This window comes from Gopherus flavomarginatus, chromosome 1, assembly GCF_025201925.1.
Source record: "Gopherus flavomarginatus isolate rGopFla2 chromosome 1, rGopFla2.mat.asm, whole genome shotgun sequence".
In the NCBI taxonomy this organism is placed as follows: Eukaryota; Metazoa; Chordata; order Testudines; family Testudinidae; genus Gopherus; species Gopherus flavomarginatus.
In genome coordinates, this window is record NC_066617.1 from 316,835,485 (window position 1) to 316,855,890 (window position 20,406).

The following is a 20,406-nucleotide window of genomic DNA, read 5'->3' on the forward strand; positions in this document are numbered from 1 at the left end:
TAGGCACAGATCCCTCCAACCTGTTTTTACATCCCACTTGAGCGCCCAGTCCCTCAACTTCTGGACCCTTGCAATGAACACAGATTGGCTACCTCTGTGGAAGCAGTGCCCCTCATTCACTAGCATCACCTCAGTTCAATGATGTCCTTAGCATGCAGCACTTAATTGTGTTTATAGTAAAACTAAACAGAAGTTTCTGAAAAAGCTTAAGATAAAGATTGAAATAGAAGCAAGTGTAAGGACTGGAAACATATGATTGATAAGACAAACATAAAATGCACTCTAGAGCCTATACTTATTCACAGGTCCCTTCCTTTCCAGTCTAATAAGGTATTTCTTACCCAGTGTCAATCCATACAGCACTTCTCCAGTCGAGAGAGCTAGATTCCATCTTTCATGTGTAGGATGACCAGACATCCTGATATAAGCAACTATATTCCTTCCCCACACTGAAAGTGTCCTAATTTTTCACACTTGCTATCTGGTCACTCTGTTCATGAGATGCTCACGTTGGCAGAATGTTGTCTTTGTAATGGAGAAAAGGGTACAAGATGGTATCTATTTATGCAGTTCGACTCTTATCTAACAAAACACCCTGATTATTGCCTTCAGTTCATCCTGATGGTTCCGTCTTTCAAGGTCTTTATAAAGCACAAATGAGCCCAAGAGAGGCCTAAGCCCGCACCTCATTTAGACTCTAAACCCTTGGCTGGGCTGGATGGAAAGATGTCAATTGTTCTCACTCTTGACTGAGTTAGCTCTGAGAACCACCCTGCCCCAGGTGACTAGTTTCACCTCCATCAGCTCTGGAACATGCTATTTTACATAACTCGTGAAATAGCATCTGTCCATACATCCCACAATACCATGACAACCTGTGTTAATAGCTTTTGGCAGAGACCACATGTAGCCTCCTTCTCACTTTGGTGAAATGTTGTGAAGATGGTGATCACAGGGAAAACATGCCAGTCTATGCAAGCTCCTGAGCACACCTACCAGATTGGGCTCTGCACAGGAGTTAGGCAGGTGAATGCCTGTATTCTCCTGGGTTGGTTTGAGAGTTGGGCATCTGGATGCCTAGAGTGAGCAGCTGGGCACGTGCTCAGAGGCAGAAACATGGGTTCCTGAGGGATTTTTACTGCAAAACTAGGTGCTGTGCAAGTTTATGGATCTACAGGGTTCAGCAGGAGTTTTGTGGATCCAAAACTTGAATTTAGGTGCCTATGTCTGGGGCTTAGGCACCTAAGTGCCTTTGTGCATCTTGGGCTATGCATATGCTTAAGTAGGGTGACTTGATGTCCTGGTCAAACCAGATACTTTGGTTAAAAAGGAATTCTGACAGCTCTGGTCAGCACTGCTGACTGGGCTGTTGAATGTCTGGTTTGCGGCACCGCAGCGGGGCTGGCAGGCTCCCTGCTAGTGCTGTGTGGCTCCTGAGTCCAGAAGCAGCTGGCATGTCTGGCTCCTAGCCTTAGGGGCTACCAGTGGGGAGGTCTGCATGCTGCCCTGCCCATGAGTGCAGCTCATTGGCTGGGTCAGGCCAGGGGAGTAACTGGCACTGTGAGCACTAAGCAGGCAGCTGTGGAGGGGTTGTGTGGCACGCACCTCTCCACTGCTGCCTGGCCCTCTCTCCTCTTGTGGCTGGGCTCGAGCTGTGGCACATATCCTGCTGAGAACCATGGGCTGTTGCCCCATTGCAGGCAGGACTGGCACTAGGGGTTTGAGTGCCCTAGGCGCATGGCCATTTTGCTGCCCCCGCAGCTCCGGTGAGCTGCTGCAGTCGTGCCTGCGGGAGGTCCACCGGAGCTGTGCGAGCAGCCAACGGTCCGCAGGCACAACTACGGCAGCTCCACCGGAGCCGCGGACCCTCTGCAGCCACGACTGCGGCAGGTCCACCGGAGCCACCTGCCGCCCCCTCCAGCAAAATGCCACCCACCAATAATCCTGGTGCCCTAGGTGGTTGCCTAGGCTGCCTAAATGCAAGCGCCAGCCCTGATTGCAGGTACCCAGGAGTTGGAGGTATGTATATCCCCATCTCCAAATGCTGTGAATGGGGATGCACCTCTACCCCTGTCATTGCATCGCACCACATCACTACATACCTCCCTGTCCCATCCCAGCCCTGTACCCCTTGCAGTGCTCTCCCACCCATCCTTTCCACCTTCCAGAGCTGCTATCCCCCCTATCCCATTCACCTCCATACACTGCTGCACTCCCATTATGTCCCTATACACCCCTGTTCCCCCACATCCTCATGCACTTGTAGCCTTCTGCCTCACCCTGCATCCCCATCTGCCCCCCACACCCCTCCTCTGCTTCACTGCCCCCACACGTCCCACCCTGCTCTTGCCCTTGGCCTCTTTCCCTTCCCATCCCCCAACTTTTCCCCGCCAGTCCACCCTCACCCAGCCAGGAAGGGAGGATTTAGGCAGCCCCTGAAAGTGTCTGTGTTGGCAAGTTAAGAAACACAGTAAAAACTAAAAAAGACCCACTATGGCTTGGCTTAACCATGTAAAAGAAGCAGTGAGAGATCAAGACTTACTTTAAAAAGTGGAAGTCAAATCCTAGTGAGGCAAATAGAAAGGAGCATAAACACTGCCAAATTGAGTGTAATAAGAAAAGCCGAAGAGGAGTTTGAAGAATGGCTAGCCAAAAACTCCAAAGGTAATAACAATGTTTTTTTAAGTACATCAGAAGCAAGAAGCCTGCTAAACAACCAGTGGGGCCCCTTGATGATCAAGATACAAAAGGAGCGCTTAAAGATGATAGTCATTGCAGAGAAACAAAATGGATTCTCTGCTTCAGTCTTCACGGCTGAAGATGTTAGGGAGATCCCCAAACCTGAGCCGGCTTTTGTAGGTGACAAATCTGAGGAACTGTCATAGATTGAAGTGTCACTAGAGGAGGTTTTGGAATTAATTGATAAGCTCAACATTAACAAGTCACCAGGACCAGATGGCATTCACCCAAGAATTCTGAAAGAACTCAAATGTGAAGTTGCGGAACTATTAACTAAGATTTGTAACCTGTCCTTTAAATCGGCTTCGGTACCCAATCACTGGAAGTTAGCTAAAGTAACGCCAATATTTAAAAAGGGTTCTAGAGGTGATCCCGGCAATTACAGACCAGTAAGTCTAATGTCGGTACTGGGCAAACTAGTCGAAACAATAGTTAAGAATAAAATTGTCAGACACATAGAAAAACAAACTGAGCAATAGTCAACATGGTTTCTATAAAGGGAAATAGTGTCTTACTAATCTATTAGAGTTCTTTGAAGGGGTCAACAAACATGTGGACAAGGGGATCCAGTGGACATAGTGTACTTAGATTTCCAGAAAGCCTTTGACAAGGTCCCTCACCAAAGGCTCTTATGTAAATGAAGCTGTCATGGGGTAAAAGGGAAGGTCCTTTCATGAATTGAGAACTGGTTAAAAGACAGGGAACAAAGGGTAGGAATTAATGGTATATTCTCAGAATGGAGAGGGGTAACTAGTGGTGTTCCCCAAGGGTCAGTCCTCAGACCAATCCTATTCAATTTATTCATAAATGTTGTGGAGAAAGGAGTAAACAGTGAGGTGGCAAAGTTTGCAAATGATACTTAACTGCTCAAGGTAGTTAAGACCAAAGCAGATTGTGAAGAACTTCAAAAAGATGTCACAACTGATTGTTGTGGCAAATGAAATTTAATGTGGATAAATGTACAGTAATGCACATTGGAAAAAATAACCCCAACTATACACACAATATGATGGAGTCATCGTGGATAGTTCTCTGAAGATATCCATGCAATGTTCAGAGGCAGTCAAAAAAGCAAACAGGATATTAGGAATCATTAAAAAGGGGATAGAGAATAAGACTGAGAATATATTATTGCCCTTGTATAAATCCATGGTACACCCACATCTCGAATACTGTGTACAGATGTGGTTCCTCATATCAAAAAAGATATACTGGCACTGGAAAAGGTTCAGAAAAGGGCAACTAAAATGATTAGGGGTTTGGAGCGCCTCCCATATGAGGAGAGATTAAAGAGGCTAGGACTCTTCAGCTTGGAAAAGAACAGACTAAGTGGGGATATGATAGAGGTATATAAAATCATGAGTGATGTGGAGAAAGTGGATAAGGAAAAGTTATTTACTTATTCCCATAATACAAGAACTAGGGGTCACCAAATGAAACTAATAGGCAGCAGGCTTCAAACACATAGAATGAAGTTCTTCACACAGCACAGTCAACTTGTGGAATTCCTTGCCTGAGGAGGTTGTGAAGGCTAGGACTAAAACAGTGTTTAAAAGAGAACTGTATACATTCATGGAGGTTAAGTCCATAAATGGCTATTAGCCAGGATGGGTAAGGAATGGTGACCCTAGCCTCTGTTCATCAGAGGATGGAGATGGATGGCAGGAGAGAGATCACTTGATCATTGGTTTACTCCCTCTGGGGCACCTGTCATTGGCCACTGTCAGTAGACAGGATACTGGGCTAGATGGACCTTTGGTCTGACCCAGTTCGGCTGTTCTTATGTTCAAGTGTGTGCACACATGCGTTGTATGCGTGTAAGAGACTGTACCTTTGTATAGGGAGGTGCATGTATTGCTGCATGTGTGTATACCTGTGAATAAAATTTGCAGCCTAACTCTAACTTTTATTCCTTTTGCTGGCTTGCGCACACATTGATATGAAATGTGTGTATTCCCTTCTCTTTTAAAAACTTGTTATGAAGTGAACTGAGAGCTGTGGGTGGCCGTGCCTGCAGATGGTCACCATAAACAAAATGCCTCATGGCCCACCAGCAGATTACCCTGGTGGGCCACATGCCAAAAGTTGCTGACCTCTGTTCTACAGACTTTTTTATAGGTATCCAGACAGGTGCATTTCTACGGTTGTGCTGTATGAATTTGCATTTGGGCTTTGGGAGTGGGCCTTTAATGGACCCATTGCAGCTGTGATGATGTGTGGTCCTGATTCCACATACAAAAATACAATAACTTTAGTGAACAAAAAACATGAAGCTGCTTAAAAAAATGAAGTTTCACTAGGTTTTTCATTGTTCTTTTCCTTCCCACTTCCTTTTTTCTTAAAGTATACCTTTTGATTATTTTGCTGCCAGCTCTAGCATCCTGTAACAAATAAAACCTGAACTTAGCATAATACATCTGTCAAAGCAGTAAATATGCCTATTTGAGCCCTGCAGTGAAAATGAGCATGAGAGGAAAGGGTGGCAGAGAGCAGGGGATAGAATGAGGCAGGCAGGGCTTTGGGGAAAGGACCAGGCAGTTGGCCGGGCAAGGGCATATGGTTTTCTGGCATTAGAAAGTTGGCAACCCTATACTTAAGTGACTTGATTTGGGACCTACATAAATAGGGCATGTAGCAAGATTAATGGCCTACCTCAGGTATCTTGTCACAGTATAAGACAATATTTTTTAAAATTTTGTCCATAGTTTGCTGTGGTATTTAAGCATATGCCATATGCTTGTGTATAGGCACAAGACATGAATCAAACTTTCTACAACAGAGTACAAACTGCCCCTATACCAACTTTAATTTAACAGCACAAATTTTCATAAATGGAAAACTCTAAACAATTTAACACCTTCCCCCCAATAAGACTAAATTACCTATTCCTGATTGGATACTAAATTGTATGATAGCCAGAGACATTTTTGACTGTAATTAAATGTCTTCTGATTGTCAGCTCTCATGTATATTTTACTGCAATTTTATTAATGGGGAAAATAGCAATAACTTAAACAGTATTGCTAACCCTGTAGCTCTTACTCCATCCTGTGCTTTGCTGCGCATTGGGCTACTCATATTTGCCGTCCTTGCTTATAAGCTGCCCTTCTCTACAAATCCTCCCATTTCATGTTGAGGTACTAAAAGTCCAACAATCATGACCTGAAGAGCTCTGTGTAAGCTCAAAGGCTCTCACCAACAGAAGTTGGTGAAAAATCTATTGGAACCACTTTGTCTCAAAAATCATAAATAAGACTTAAATGATAACTTCTAGATAAATCGGTCTTTTTTGCCTTTGCCTTTTATCATTGAGGTTCACGTCTTCAGTCTTCACAACCGTGAGGGCTACAAACTTCTTAAAATGAATGTTGAGACTATTGTTTAATGACATGATGCAGGAGCTGGGGCTTTGAGAACAATACCAGAAACTGCTAGACTTGTAATAAAATCATGGGCATTGGAAAAACTGCTTAAACAAAACAGATAATCCTTACTGGCTAGGGGGCCCAGATCCAAGTCAGTTGAAGGTAGTGATAGGTAAGGTCCCATGGGAATCGAGACTGAGGGGAAAAACAACTGAGGAGAGTTGGCAGTTTTTCAAAGGGACGCTATTAAGGGCCCAAAAGCAAGCTATTCTGATGGTTAGGAAAGATAGAAAATGTGGCAAAAGACCACCATGGCTTAACCACGAGATCTTGCGTAACCTACAAAATAAAAAGGCATCATATAAAAAATGGAAACTCTGTTGGATTAAAGGACAAATATAGGCAAATAACACAGGAATGCAGAGGCAAGATTAGGAAGGCAAAGGCACAAAATGAGCTCAAACTAGCTATGGGAATAAAGGGAAACAAGAAGACTTTTTTTATCAATACATTAGAAGCAAGAGGAAGACCAAGGGCAGGGTAGGCCCACTGCTCAGTGAGGAGGGGGAAACAGTAACGGGAGACTTGGAAATGGCAGAGATGCTTAATGACTTCTTTGTTTCGGTCTTCACTGAGAAGTCTGAAGGAATGTCTAATATAGTGAATGCTTACGGGAAGAGGGTAGGTTTAGAAGATAAAATAAAAAAAGAGCAAGTAAAAAAATCACTTAGGGAAGTTAGATGCCTGCAAGTCACCAGGGCCTGATGAAATGCATCCTAGAATACTCAAGGAGTTAATAGAGGAGGTATCTGAGCCTCTAGCTATTATCTTTGGAAAGTCATTGGAGACGGGAGATTCCAGAAGACTGGAAAAGGGCAACTATAGTGCCCATCTATAAAAAGGGAAATAAAAACGACCCAGGAAACTACAGACCAGTTAGTTTAACTTCTGTGCCAGGGAAGATGATGGAGCAGGTAATTAAAGAAATCGTCTGCAAACACTTGGAAGGTGGTAAGGTGATAGGGAATAGCCAGCATGGATTTGTAAAGAACAAATCGTGTCAAACTAATCTGATAGCATTCTTTGATAGGATAACGAGCCTTGTGGATAAGGGAAAAGCGGTGGATGTGATATACCTAGACTTTAGTAAGGCATTTGATACAGTCTCGCATGATATTCTCCTAGATAAACTAGGAAAGTACAATTTAGATGGGGCTACTATAAGGTGGGTGCATAACTGGCTGGATAACCGTACTCAGAGTAGTTATTAATGGCTCCCAATCCTGCTGGAAAGGTATAACAAGTGGGTTCCGCAGGGGTCTGTTTTGGGACCGGCTCTGTTCAATATCTTCATCAATGACTTAGATGTTGGCATAGAAAGTACGCTTATTATGTTTGCGGATGATACCAAACTGGGAGGGATTGCAACTGCTTTGGAGGACAGGGTCAAAATTCAAAATGATCTGGACAAATTGAAGAAATGGTCTGAGGTGAACAGGATGAAGTTCAATAAAGACAAATGCAAAGTGCTCCACTTAGGAAGGAACAATCAGTTTCACACATACAGAATGGGAAGAGACTGTCTAGGAAGGAGTATGGCAGAAAGAGATCTAGGGGTCATAGTAGACCACAAGCTTAATATGAGTCAACAGTGTGATACTGTTGCCAAAAAAAGCAAATGTGATTCTGGGATGCATTAACAGGTGTGTTGTAAACAAGACACGAGAAGTCATTCTTCTGCTCTACTCTGCGCTGGTTAGGCCTCAACTGGAGTATTGTGTCCAGTTCTGGGCACAGCATTTCAAGAAAGATGTGGAGAAATTGGAGAGGGTCCAGATAAGAACAAGAATGATCAAAGGTCTTGAGAACATGACCTATGAAGGAAGGCTGAAGGAATTGGGTTTGTTTAGTTTGGAAAAGAGAAGACTGAGAGGGGACATGATAGCAGTTTTCAGATATCTAAAAGGGTGTCATCAGGAGGAGGGAGAAAACTTGTTCACCTTAGCCTCCAATGATAGAACAAGAAGCAATGGGCTTAAACTGCAGCAAGGGAGATTTAGGTTGGACATTAGGAAAAAGTTTCTAACTGTCAGGGTAGTTAAACACTGGAATAGATTGCCTAGGGAAGTTGTGGAATCTCCATCTCTGGAGATATTTAAGAGTAGGTTAGATAAATGTCTTTTAGGGATGGTCTAGACAGTATTTGGTCCTGCCATGAGGGCAGGGGACTAGACTCGATGACCTCTTGAGGTCCCTTCCAGTCCTAGAGTCTAGGAGTCTGAGTGCCCTAATGCTAATGAATTAATAGCAAACACTTAAAAGCCCATCATGTTAATATTTGTAGTGTATAAACACACAATGTGTTGAGGCAAATATATTTTGAACTGCTGCATTCCAGGCAATGCTGCCACAAAGCACTCTGATATGCCAGCTAACTATACAAAAATGTAGAATTAATCAGATTCACAATTGCATGATTCTACTATACAATGGCAGAACTGGGTTCTGCACAAAGTTATGCATTTCTTAACCTTTGAATTTCCTGATTTGGACATTAAATGTTAAGGCTATTCTGTCTTTGTGTCTGTCTTATTAAAAGTTTCTGTTCAGAAGAAAGTAATAAAATGAACCATTCAGAAATCTTTAGGAAGGTTAAAAAGTGCTACTCTAGCACATGTTTGATTAGTGCTCTTCCTGTCTCTTCTTTTCCTGTTTGGTATCCTGTTCTGCACAGAAACGTTTCTGTGCTACAATTTTTCTGATGCAATTGCTCATGCACTCTCCACAATTCCTTCCTGTAGTAAGAACTAGGTATTTTGACTAGCTGGAATGGTTTTGTATCCAGGCAGTGCCTGCGCTTTCTGAGCATGTACTCAGTACTAAAACTGTTCTAAACTGGTTCCTGGATTGCTTGCAAATACATATTCTCCAGTAAGCAAAATAGATTTATTTGAATTCACTTTTTGGAGTTTTTGGAATGCTTCTTCTGAAGATTAATGGTGGCTTCCCTTTTTTGTGAGGCATTAATAATCAAGTGTTTTTAAGTAACATGAGCTGCTGCAATGATGTATAGGTGAGTTATCACTTAATTGCTCCATAACACTAATTTCTATGTAAAGTATTAAAATAGTGATACGTTAGAAAACATCTTGGATGTTGTAGTGACCTTTCTGGATCTGGCTGAAAATGCTTGTGAAATTTCACCAAAAAAATTGATAACACTTTCTTACTAGGTCTGGCCGTCACTTTAACATGCTTAGTTCCAAAATTACTTGTAGACACTTACCATTGTCTAAACACAATATCTGGCTGAAATTTTAGTACATCAGGATCTGATCTGAGTTCTCATTTCTTCTAAACACTCAATTCTAAGCTTTTCAGAGCAGCCTGTTCCTTAGGCATTGGGGCAGCAATTAAATAAAAGGGTAGAGATGTTGTCTTTGCAGCAAATTACTGCACCAACTCTAGTCTTATTAGCTGCCCCTCTTGTGGGGCCTGGGAGGGCACTCTGGTGTGAATCCTTTTTAAAAGAAATAAGATTGTATCAAATAGTGGTTTATACCTGCATTTTGGGTAAGAAATTGCAGAGACATGGTATAAACATAAAACAGATCTATTCATGTAGTGAGTCTCCTCCCACCTCCAGCTCCACTTGTGGGGACCAGTGGAGGGGAGGAACAGAGTTGGTCAAGATAAAGCAGTCTGAATAAGAATGAGCCCTCTGTTTTCTCTGCCTAACTCCTGTTTAGGGCCTTTTGGAACAACTCTGGGATTAGCAGGGGAGTGGACCAAAGTGTGGTCTGGCATTACAGGGCAGCATGTACTTTTCTTGGGGGAGGGCTGTGAAAGAAACATACCAGGATAAAATAAGTTGAAGTTACCAAAATAACTCCTCATTCTTTTGTAGTCAATGGAGTTATGATTTACAAGACCCTTGGCCCTTAGTCCCTGGCATGTACTGATATACAAGAACTTTAACTTTAAGTGGTTTCATGGCTGATGGACGTTTGAAATCTTTACTACAATGTATCTCTTACCATTGTACTGGGTCAGCATTATTTGTATCTTGTGTACGCAGTTGGTTCCTTCAGTATTGTAGATGCCTCTTTCTTTGCAAGTGGAAATATCTATCTTCACTGTTCTCCCCACAGTGGTTCTCTTGGGGTGGGATCCCCAAAGAGACTTAGGTGTCATGACACTCAATATTGCAATGCCTACATTTTAGGCACCTAGAAAATTACAGGAAGAATATTGGGATCCACAAAGCTTGATTTAGCCACCTAAGCTCCTGTACACAGCGCTGCAGGGAGAGAGGCACCTGAGAATGCAATTCACAAAGCCAGCATGCTGGATGGGGAGCCACCTAAGCTATCCAGTGGGAGATGAGGCAGGTCAACTCCATGCAAATTTATCAGACAGTTACAAAGTAAAATTAAGCCTCACTCTTGATCTTGCAATTAACTTTCAAATGTCAAACTTTTTTCCCCAGCCATGGCATTTGAGAGTTCTATCCCAAGATCATCAGTGAGGCTTAATTTTACTTAGTAATCTGTCCACGCGCTGCCCAGATGGCAGGCTGACAGCTAGAGACCTAAGAGCAGCAGAGGTGAGTCTGGGAAGGGCCACCCAGAGGATTCAGGGGACCTGGGGCAAAGTGGGGGGGTTGTGGCCCTTGTATTCACCCAGCAGTGGTCTGGGTCTTTGGCAGCATTTGAGCAGTGGGGGGGGGGCCTTCGATTGCTCCACATCTTTGGCAGCACTGAAGGGCCCCCTGCTGCCAAAATGCTGCTGAAGACCTGGACTGCTGCTGAAGACCTGCTGGGCCAAGGCTTGCAGGGCCTGGAGCAAATTGCCCCACCCCTGGGTGGCCCTGAGTCTGGGAGTGCTGTATGCTGGCCTGAAGGGTACTGGAGGGCTGAAGTGAGGGGGGTGAGGGTTGATGGGGTGGTGAGGCTGTATTGATGGTGGATTCTGAGCAGATGGGGTGAGTGCTGGGAGGGTGCATTGAGTGCAGTGAGGGAAAATGGGACTGGGGGACTGCACTGGCAGGGGCTGAATTGAGTGGGGGTTGGGTGAGGACAGAACTAATGGACTGGGAGACAAGATTAACTGGTGGGTGGGGGAGGGGCATATGTGGGGGTGAGAGCTCCTGCAGCAGGGGCCAAAATCACCTTATCCAGTACATGTCGGAGAGTGGGTACCACTAACTGTCACATGCACACACCCTGGGGATGGGCTGAGGGAGTTAAAAAATCAAGAGACTGACCTAAAAAACACTATGATCTTTTTAAAATCTCATGATTTTGGGGGTCTGACTCATGACTTTTGATCACTTGTTGTTGCCAGTACTGTGACAGGTTGTATCCTAAGTCCTGCCCCTCTCAGAGATAAGGGCCTCCTTGCAACTCAGACTTACCCTGGGTTTGTGAATCACAAGCAGAGAGATGTAGGTGTTCAGGTGCCTAAGTTGTATTCAGGCAGGTGTGTTCAGAGACCATGTAGAGGATCAAGCACCTCAAGTAAATTCATGTAAAACAGCTGGGCTGGGGCAGGGTGGGAAGGGAAGGAGGAATCAGTCCTCCCTTTTAACCTGTAGTCCAGGGGTTAGGGTACTCACCAGGATCTGGAAGACCATAGGTCAAGTCCCAGCCCCTTAAGGGGGAGAAGGGATTGGAACAGGGATCGGCCACCTCTCAGGTGAGTGCCCTACTCAGTAAGCTATAAACTATTTTGAAGTGGGTCTCAATCTCTCCTGTTGAAGTTGTTCTACTTTAAATATTAACTGGACCACAAGCTAGAATTACTCTGACCTAGTGGTTAGGGCACTCACCTGTGAGATGGCAGATCCTGTTCCACACCTGAAGGGGAAAGGGATTGAAGGGTTTGAACTGAGGGACTCCCACCTCCCACATGAGTACCTTATCTCCTAGGCTTCTCTCTTCTCTCACCCCCCAGCTGTTTTGTGTAAACTTTCCTGAGGGGACAGATCCAGCAGGCAGCCTCTGAGCATATTTTCCCTAGTTCATTATTTGAGACCTATTTTCCCTAGTTCATTATTTGCCCTTGGGCTTATGTAGGAGATAGGCATCCAGGTGCCTACCAGTAGGCAGCAGTGCAGTCACCCAGCAGCAGTAACCTAGATGCCTAGTGAATATCTACTATAAAAATGTAGACAGTAATTGAATTTAGGTGCCTGGGGATTGCAGTGGCACCTGACCACTGGACTTAGATGCCTAATTATGTTCATGGATTGTACACTAGAATTCTGTCATCCTTGAGTAACTCCATACACTCTTTTGAGACCTAGCATCATGGTCACCGTTTTCTGCTGACACAGGGAAATCTTCATAGCACTGCTCCTCTGAGGGTACTTTCCAATGAACATATTAACATGTACCTCTGCAGGTTGAGTAGATTGCTTCTGTAATACTCCTGGGCTGAGGATATAACCTGTCTCATGCACTTAAAATAAAAAGCAACACACATGGTACATAAGGGTCAGCCTTAAACTGACAGGAACGTGGAAATTCGGGGTTAAGGCTTTGCCTACCTGAGAGTCAAACTGGTTTAACCTCAATTCTTAAATTGGTTTAGTTAACGTTAAACCAGTAAGAGTTTCTCCTGCAGACAAGGCCAGAGTCTATGCCGTTAAGTCATTGTGACTTGTAGAGGTATGTAGGCTTGTCTTATTAAAATGTAGGCACAGCTGAATGAGTTTGGATGGAGTAGTTTCCTGCACTCTTTAGTTGAAGCTGCTTTTACAGTAGACTTAATATTACAGAGATGTGGGGTCAAATTATACAATAGTAACAGTGCAAGATTCCTCAGATCAAAACAGAAGCAGTAGACCTCACTTCTAGGGTTCATAAGTTAGCCTGGTCTGCACAGCCCTTCAGTTCTTCCCTATGATATGTATATGCTAGGGAATAGACTTGAAATACTGCCAAGTGAATGGGCTACTAGATGGCATCTCAGTCTCTAGTGACCTTCCCTGAGACTTCATATCATCAAACTTCCAGATTAAAATTGAAATATTCAGTGGGGAGGAGGGAGAATATTTTGATCTCTTAATGCATGTTTCATAGGGTCCTTCACTATTCTATCTGAAAGACTATTTCAGGGTAGAAAAACTCTGCCTCTAATGTCTTAGCCCCATGTACTAAACTTTTAACTTAGCCTAGTAAAGTCCCTTTGCTAGAAGCAATGCTCAGTGAAGAGGCAAGGCCTCACCAAATGCTGATGCCAGCCCCTTTTTATCTGTTGCTGTGAGCAGCACTCAAGCAGGTGTAGTGCTAATATCCTTGTTTTGGGGAAAAAGTGTCTGTAAGGTGCTGTCTTGTCCCAGCACACAAGACCAACTGCTACACTTGGTCTTTGTTTTTAAGGTAGTCGTATTATTAAAAAAAAAATCCTCAGCCCTCCCTGGCCTACCGATCCCAGGGGATTTCCCCTTTGCCTTTCTCAGTTGTTCCTGCTTCAGGACTTATGGCAGGATTCTTCTGTGCTCTGAGCCACAGCTGCCCAGGGGAGGGAGTGGGAAAGTGGGGCAATTTGCCCTGGGCCCTGCAGGGGCCCCAGTTGAGAATCCCTTCCCGGGTCTTCGGCAGTTCGGCAAGTTCTTCGGTGCTGCCGAAGACCCGGAGCAAGTAAAGGACCTGCTGCCGAAGACTCAGAGTGGTGAGTACAAATGCTGCAGCAAGTGGTGCCTTTTTTTATGTCCACTCCCCTGCTTTGCCCCAGGCCCCCTGAATCCTCTGGGCAGCCCTTCTCTGAGCACTACTTTTAAAGGCTGCCTCTCCACCCAGAACATCTCCCAGGAAACTTCCTGCTTCTGGAGCATTGCCCCTTCCTTGCTGAGTCTTGCGTACACTCTAACCAAGTGGTTCTCAAACCTTTCTGTTGGTGACCCCTTTCACACAGCAAGCCTGAGTGTGACCCCCTCCTAAATAACTTTTTAAAAAATATTTTACACTATTATAAATGCTGGAGGCAAGCAGGGCTTTGGGGTGGAGGCTGACAGCTCATGACCTCCATGTGATAACCTCATGACCCCCAGTTTAAGAACCCCTGGTGGTGTCCCAGCTTCTTACTTGACCTGAGTGGAGCACTCCTAGCGCACAGGAGCTGAACATGCTTTATTTCAAGGGGGCAGCTATCCTAAGACCAGCAAAGAATCCTGTGGCACCTTATAGACTAACAGAGGTTTTGGAGCATGAGCTTTCGTGGGTGAATACCCACTTCCTCAGATGCATGTAATGGAAATATCCAGGGGCAGGTATATATATGTGTGCTAGCAAGCAAGCTAGAGATAACGAGGTCAGTTCAATCAGGGAGGATGAGGCCCTGTTCTAGCAGTTGAGGTGTGAAAACCAAGAGAGGAGAAACTGGTTCTGTAATTGGCAAGCCATTCACAGTCTTTGTTCAATCCTGAGCTGATGGTGTCAAATCTGCTTTTACAGATCCAGACTAACACGGCTACCCTCTGATACTATCCTAAGACCTAGTCTGACTTCTTGTTTTTTTTTGACAGCTTTCAAAAGACAGGGGAGGCCAGTGTAAAGATTGATGATGGTTGCGTTAAGGATAATGAACCAGACACTTGCTCCCGGTAAGATAAAGTTGTTCTAATCTTTGCTGGGCAAAATAAACTGTCCAGTGCAGTTTCCCAAGCCAAAATTGAGAAGGAAGCATGGTTTGCTGAAATGTTGAAAAGGAGCTCAGTAGGTCATTGCTTAGTAAGCAGAGCAGGCTCCAGGGTTTTTAATGCCCCAAACAGCAAAAAGAAAGGAGAGGGGAAGCTATGGTTGTGATCTGCAGCTCTACCACTGCCACTTCAGTCTTTGGCGGCAATTTGGCAGCTGGTCCTTCGCTCCGAGAGGGAGTGAGGGACCCACTGCCAAAGAGCCAGACATGCCACCTCGCTCCGTTGGCCACCCCAAGCACCTGCTTGCCGGACTGGTGCCTGGAGCTGGCCCTGTTTGCAAGAGAACCTAATGTCCTAGATTCAGAAGACTTAGTTAGGTATTTGCTCTCAATCTTGCTTTTTATAAAGCATGTAATTTGACTGGCTCAGTTCACCTTTATAAAGAAATATGAGTATTTCTGGCAAACTAATTGGTCTGAAATACAAAGTACAAATACCTACTGACAAACCAAGTCTGAGATTTACAATATTAATGACTCTAGAGTTGCAAAAGTGTGTATTGCAAACATAAAATACTCTGATCTTGACAGATTCCGCATTCAGTCTTGGAGAGTGTACAGTGGAAAGAACAAAGCAAAGCTTATTCAGCTAGTAGCTTTGTCCAATGTGGAAATTCAGGAAAGTGAAAAGTCTATTTTAATTATGACATAAATGGATCCCAAATTAATTTAAACTGCATTTCTTTAGTGACTTTGTAGAAGAAGTAGCAAGTCTGATGTTTCCTGTGTAAGTCAGTTCATAAAACCAGAGTAATGCAATGGAGAATCAGGACCTTAGTTTTACTGAGTTATGGGGGCAGGAAAACTACAATTGCTTACTAATTTTCACATTCTTTTAGTCAGATTAAGTTACATGCTCATGTTCATCTCCAAACAAATAAATATATCATTTGAATAAGTTGAGCTGAATGCCATGTTATCTTTGTACAGTGGCACTAAAGGTAGAAGATGCTGCTTTTAAGCTGCAGTTTGGCTAGATTCAAATCAGTTGCTGTCTCTTCATCTCAGTGTGTACATGGGATGACCTTAGTAGCATCTTTAGCTCAATTTACAACTTATGATCTGTAATTTTACAATCAGCAATTAAAGGCTTCTATCAAAAATTCTGTAGGAATTCTGAATATCAATCACGAATGTGTAATATACATCTTTCAAAACCTAGCTTGAAAGCATATAGAATGTTAAAGAAAAATAGAAGGGTGATGTTGCATTCCTAAGTGTGTTCACACACTCAAGTTTTATGGTGCAAGAGGTCATCCTCTTTGACACCATTACTTGTCACCAGATGACATATTTCATAAGTGAGGAGTCCGGTGGTACCTTAAAGACAGATTTATTTGAGCATAAGCTTGTTTGTGTGTGTGTGTGTGTGTGTGTGTGTGTGTAAAACAAAAAAAAAAACAAAAAAAAACCACCACTTTCAGATGCAAAGATTACATGTTTATCTAGGAGTCTATGCTATCATATGTACAGATATTTTCATACTCATTCTCCAGGAAGCTCTTAAAATTCAGCAAAGGTGCAGGCAAGTTTGCAATAACAAATCTTAATAAATGTAACTCTTAATACTGAAGTCTACCACTGCATCTGATAGTCACTGATCTTTGACTCTGTTCCATTTTTAACAGTACTATTAAGAAAAAGATTTCTCCATTTGTGATGTCATTTGGATTCAGGTATGTGTGGATAAATACATAACCTGTATGTAGCCATGGATATTGAAAGGAGATATAAATAAAGTAGAACATATTTAAAACTGTCTGGTCAGTTTGCTATAGAATAGTAACTTCCAAAGTATCTCCTCTTCAGAGGAACACCAAAAAAAACCAAACTTGACTCTACAGAATGCATTGAGGAGCTTTTATAGAGCAAACTCCCTTTGCATTGTGAGGGGAAATGTAATGCACAGCAACTTCTTCAGATCTTTTTGGGATTTGTAGAGACAATTCTAGGTATCCCTGTAGATGACTGAAATGTAAGCAAAATAACATTCTATTTTGTGGTCTTGGTATGGTGTAGAGCAGAGGTGGGCAGACTACAGCCTGTGGGCCACATCAGGCCCGTGAGACCATCCTGCCCAGCCCTTGATCTCTTGACTTGGGAGGCTAGCCCCCAGCCCTCCCCCACTGTCCCCTCTCCTGCAGCCATACTGCTGTGCAGGCAGTGCTCTGGGCAGCAGGGCTGGCTCTGGCTGAGCAGCACAGCTGCCAGACATGCTGCTCTGAAGGGCATGGTAAGGGGGCCAGGGGGTTGGATAAGGGACAGGGAATCTTGGAAGGGGGGGATTGGATAGGCATGGGAGTCCTAGGGGGCCTGTTGGGGTGGGGATGTGAATAGGGGTTGGGGCAGTCAGGGGACAGGGAGTGGGGGAGTTGGATAGGGGGTGAGGTCCCAGGGGGCAGTTAGGGGCAGGAGGTCCTGGGAGGGGACATTCAGGGGACAAGGAGCAGGGGGGTTAGGTGAGTCAGGAGTTCTGAGGGGGGCAACAAGGAGGTGGGAAGTGGGAGGGGGGGCAGATAGACTGTTTCAGGAGGCACAGCCTTCCCTACCCAGCCCTCCATAAAGTTTTGCAACCCCAATGTGGCCCTCAGGCCAAAAAGTTTGCCCACCCCTGGTGCAGAGGCTCCCAATTAATCACCTGGTCTAGAGGTGGTCCTTGGGGAGCTAGCCAGCCACATGATAGTGGCTCTGCTTGTTTCTAGCAGATAAACTGTATTGATGTAAGAAAAATATACTGTTACAGCAACTCTTGTCATTACTACAAGGACATTACTCAGCCTGGTTGGGAGAGAAGGTGGTGCATTTTATGACTGTTTTTGAGCAGTCTTTATAGAATACATGTTTAAAGCTGACATATTGATATGAATATGAAGCAGCTTTGAAGTTGCTGTGCACAGAACTTGTGGTTCTCTTGGCTCTTAGCCTAACACCACTGGCTAGAGTTGTCCCAGAGGTTATCCTTACATCCTGGCATGGGTTAAATTGCCACAGAGTGGCTGACCATGCTCTTGGCAGCAGGGCCGGCTTTAGGGAGATTCAGCCAATTCCCTGGAATCGAGCTCCATGTCCCTAAGAGGGCCCCACCTTGTCCCAAAGGAGCTGCCACGGAAGTCCCACCACTGTCTTTGGCAGCAGCTTAATTGTTGCTGCTGTCTTCGGTGGCATTTCAGCAGAGAGACTTTCCTCCGCAGCAGCAGCTCAACTGCTGCCAAAGACAGCGGCAGGACTTCAGTGGCATCTCCTTCGAATCGGGGCCCCGTGGTGCCTAAAGCCAGCCCTGCTTGGCAGCTATAGTGTGAATGAAGGCTTGTGCAGCCAGGGCTGGCTCTGGCTTTTCTGCTGCCCCAAGCAAAAAAAGGGGCAGCTGGAGCAGCAAAGCAGGGAGGGGAAAAAAGCCTGCGGGGCAACCAGAGCCAGGGTGCAGGGGGACTCCCTGCACTGCAGATGTGCCCCAACTAGTGGGAGGGAGGGGAAGGGAGTGGGGGGGGAGAGAAAGGAGGGTGGCCAGGGCTTCAGTGGGGCACATGCCATGCAGCCTCACCGCCACGCTGCCTGCTGGAATGGCTCCATGCTGCTCCGGTCAGTGGGGAGGGAAGGACGCAGGCTGCCCTGCTGGGCTTGCTGCAGACCTGACACCAGCTGGGGCAGACAGAGTGCGCAGCCTGCTCCCAGCAGGGCGTTCCCCTCCTCTGTGCTGCTGCTGCCCCTTACAGGGTGGCTGGAGCTGCAAACAAAACAAAAAAGCAGCTGTGCTGCCTTAAGATTGGATGGAATGTCACTTCATAGAATCTGCTGCCCTAAGCATGAGCTTGCTTGGCTGGTGCCTGGAGCCGGCCTTGTGTGCAGCTTTCAGAGGGTGCTGCATTCCCAACAGGTTTAGTGAACATGTATCCCTGTTTGTTTTTAAGAGGGAAAGTTATTAAAACAAATCTGGGAAACATGAGTTCAGAACAAGCATAAAATAAGGAAATACTAGACATGTTTACAAAAGTGGCTTTCAGTTTTAAAATTGTGAGCAACTGTGACTTTGTGCACATCAAGCAATGAGTATAATACTTTTGTACTTTCTTGAGTGCTGACTTTTTTGTCTTGTAGAATATTTGGTGTTGTACTCATCTTTGTGGACATCACTCTTGTGATTGTGGACCTAGCTATTAGTGACAAGGAAAAGAGCATAAGAGAGACCCTGGAAGGCATTTCCTTGGCAATAGCGCTCTTCTTTCTCGTGGATGTTCTCCTGCGAGTGTTTGTGGAGGGGTAAGAATAATGCCCAACGGCCTGAAAGTTCAGCAAGACATCTTTGTATAGGGACACTTTAAAAATGTGCACTGACTTCTAAAGAATCTGCGCAGTGGCTATGTGAGGTCTGACACTGAATTCACTTACACTGGGGTAACAACCAGTGCAGTTACGCCTGACTCAGTGTGAGACCAGAATCAGTCCTGTGACATTCCCGGTGCTGGTCCCTGACACTGGCAATTCATTCATTATGTGCAATAACTAGCACTCTTAATTGGTTTGTACAGGTAACTGGGAAGCACTGTTCATGAATACTCAGCATGAATTTAAGCTGTCTGGGGCTGGGACCTTGTTCTGTTTGCACAGTTAGTAGCACAATGGAGCATAACCCAATGACTAGGTCTTCTAGGTGCTACTGCAGTAAAATAATAAATTCAGTCTGTGTAGAGAGCAAAATCCTGTAGTACCAGAGTTCTTAAATAGGCCCATTAGAGTAAAGACATTACTCTGGTGCAACTGTGCATGAGGATAACAGAAGATAGTCCTAAATGGACAGAAATACAAACTGCAGTCAAATATCAGAGGGGTAGCTGTTAGTCTGGATCTGTAAAAGCAGCAAAGAGTCCTGTGGCCCCTTATAGACTAACAAATGTATTGGAACATGAGCTTTTGTGGGTGAATACCCTCTTCATTGGATGCATGTAGACATGCGTGGGTATTCACCCATGAAAGCTCATGCTTCAATACATCTGTCTGTAAGGGGCCACAGGACTCTTTGCTGCTTTTACAAACTGCTGTGGCTGTCCAGAAGAGATTTAAAGTATTGCATTTGTACCACTGGGGGCTTGTCTACATCAGAAAGTTGCAGCGCTGGTGAGGGAGTTACAGCGCTGCAACTTAGGAGGTGTACACATCTGCAGGGCACCACCAGCGCTGCAACTCCCTGTTTGCAGCGCTGGCCGTACTCCCGTTTTGTCTCGGGTGTAGAGGATCCAGCGCTGGTAATCAAATATAGACACTTACCAGCGCTTTTCTTGACCTTCGTGGAATAAGCAGGTATCCCAGCATACCTGAGGAAGCCTCTGGTAATCAAGCTGGTCTCCTTCCCCGGTTTGCTCTCGCGTTCCCCGAACCCCGAGCAAGCAGGTCTCCTTCCCTGAGGTTTGCTGGGTGGTTCCGGGAACGCGAGAGCAAACCGGGAAAGGAGACCAGCTTCGCCGCGGTTTGCTCTTGCGTTTCCCGGAACCACCCTGCAAACCGCAGGGAAGGAGACCTGCTTGTTCGGGGAACGCGAGAGCAAACCGCGGCGAAGCTGGTCTCCTTTCCCGGTTTGCTCTCGCGTTCCCGGAACCACCCTGCA

At 45.0% G+C, this 20,406-nt stretch overlaps 1 protein-coding gene across 2 annotated transcripts in view; it reads left to right on the plus strand.

The window, feature by feature from the left end:
• The window catches only part of LOC127049034 (phosphatidylinositol 3,4,5-trisphosphate 3-phosphatase TPTE2-like), a 49,865-nt gene that overhangs the window by 6,473 nt on the left and 22,986 nt on the right, over positions 1 to 20,406 (plus strand). The window contains exons 1-4 of one of the 2 annotated variants that reach the window (XM_050949282.1): positions 9,024 to 9,177; positions 14,635 to 14,712; positions 16,436 to 16,483; positions 18,903 to 19,064. In XM_050949282.1, coding sequence (XP_050805239.1) covers positions 9,167 to 9,177; positions 14,635 to 14,712; positions 16,436 to 16,483; positions 18,903 to 19,064 — 299 coding nt within the window. In that variant the 5' untranslated portion in view covers positions 9,024 to 9,166. Of the gene's footprint in view, positions 1 to 9,023; positions 9,178 to 14,634; positions 14,713 to 16,435; positions 16,484 to 18,902; positions 19,065 to 20,406 lie in introns of those variants that run through there. The other variant, XM_050949273.1, reaches the window with a different exon arrangement.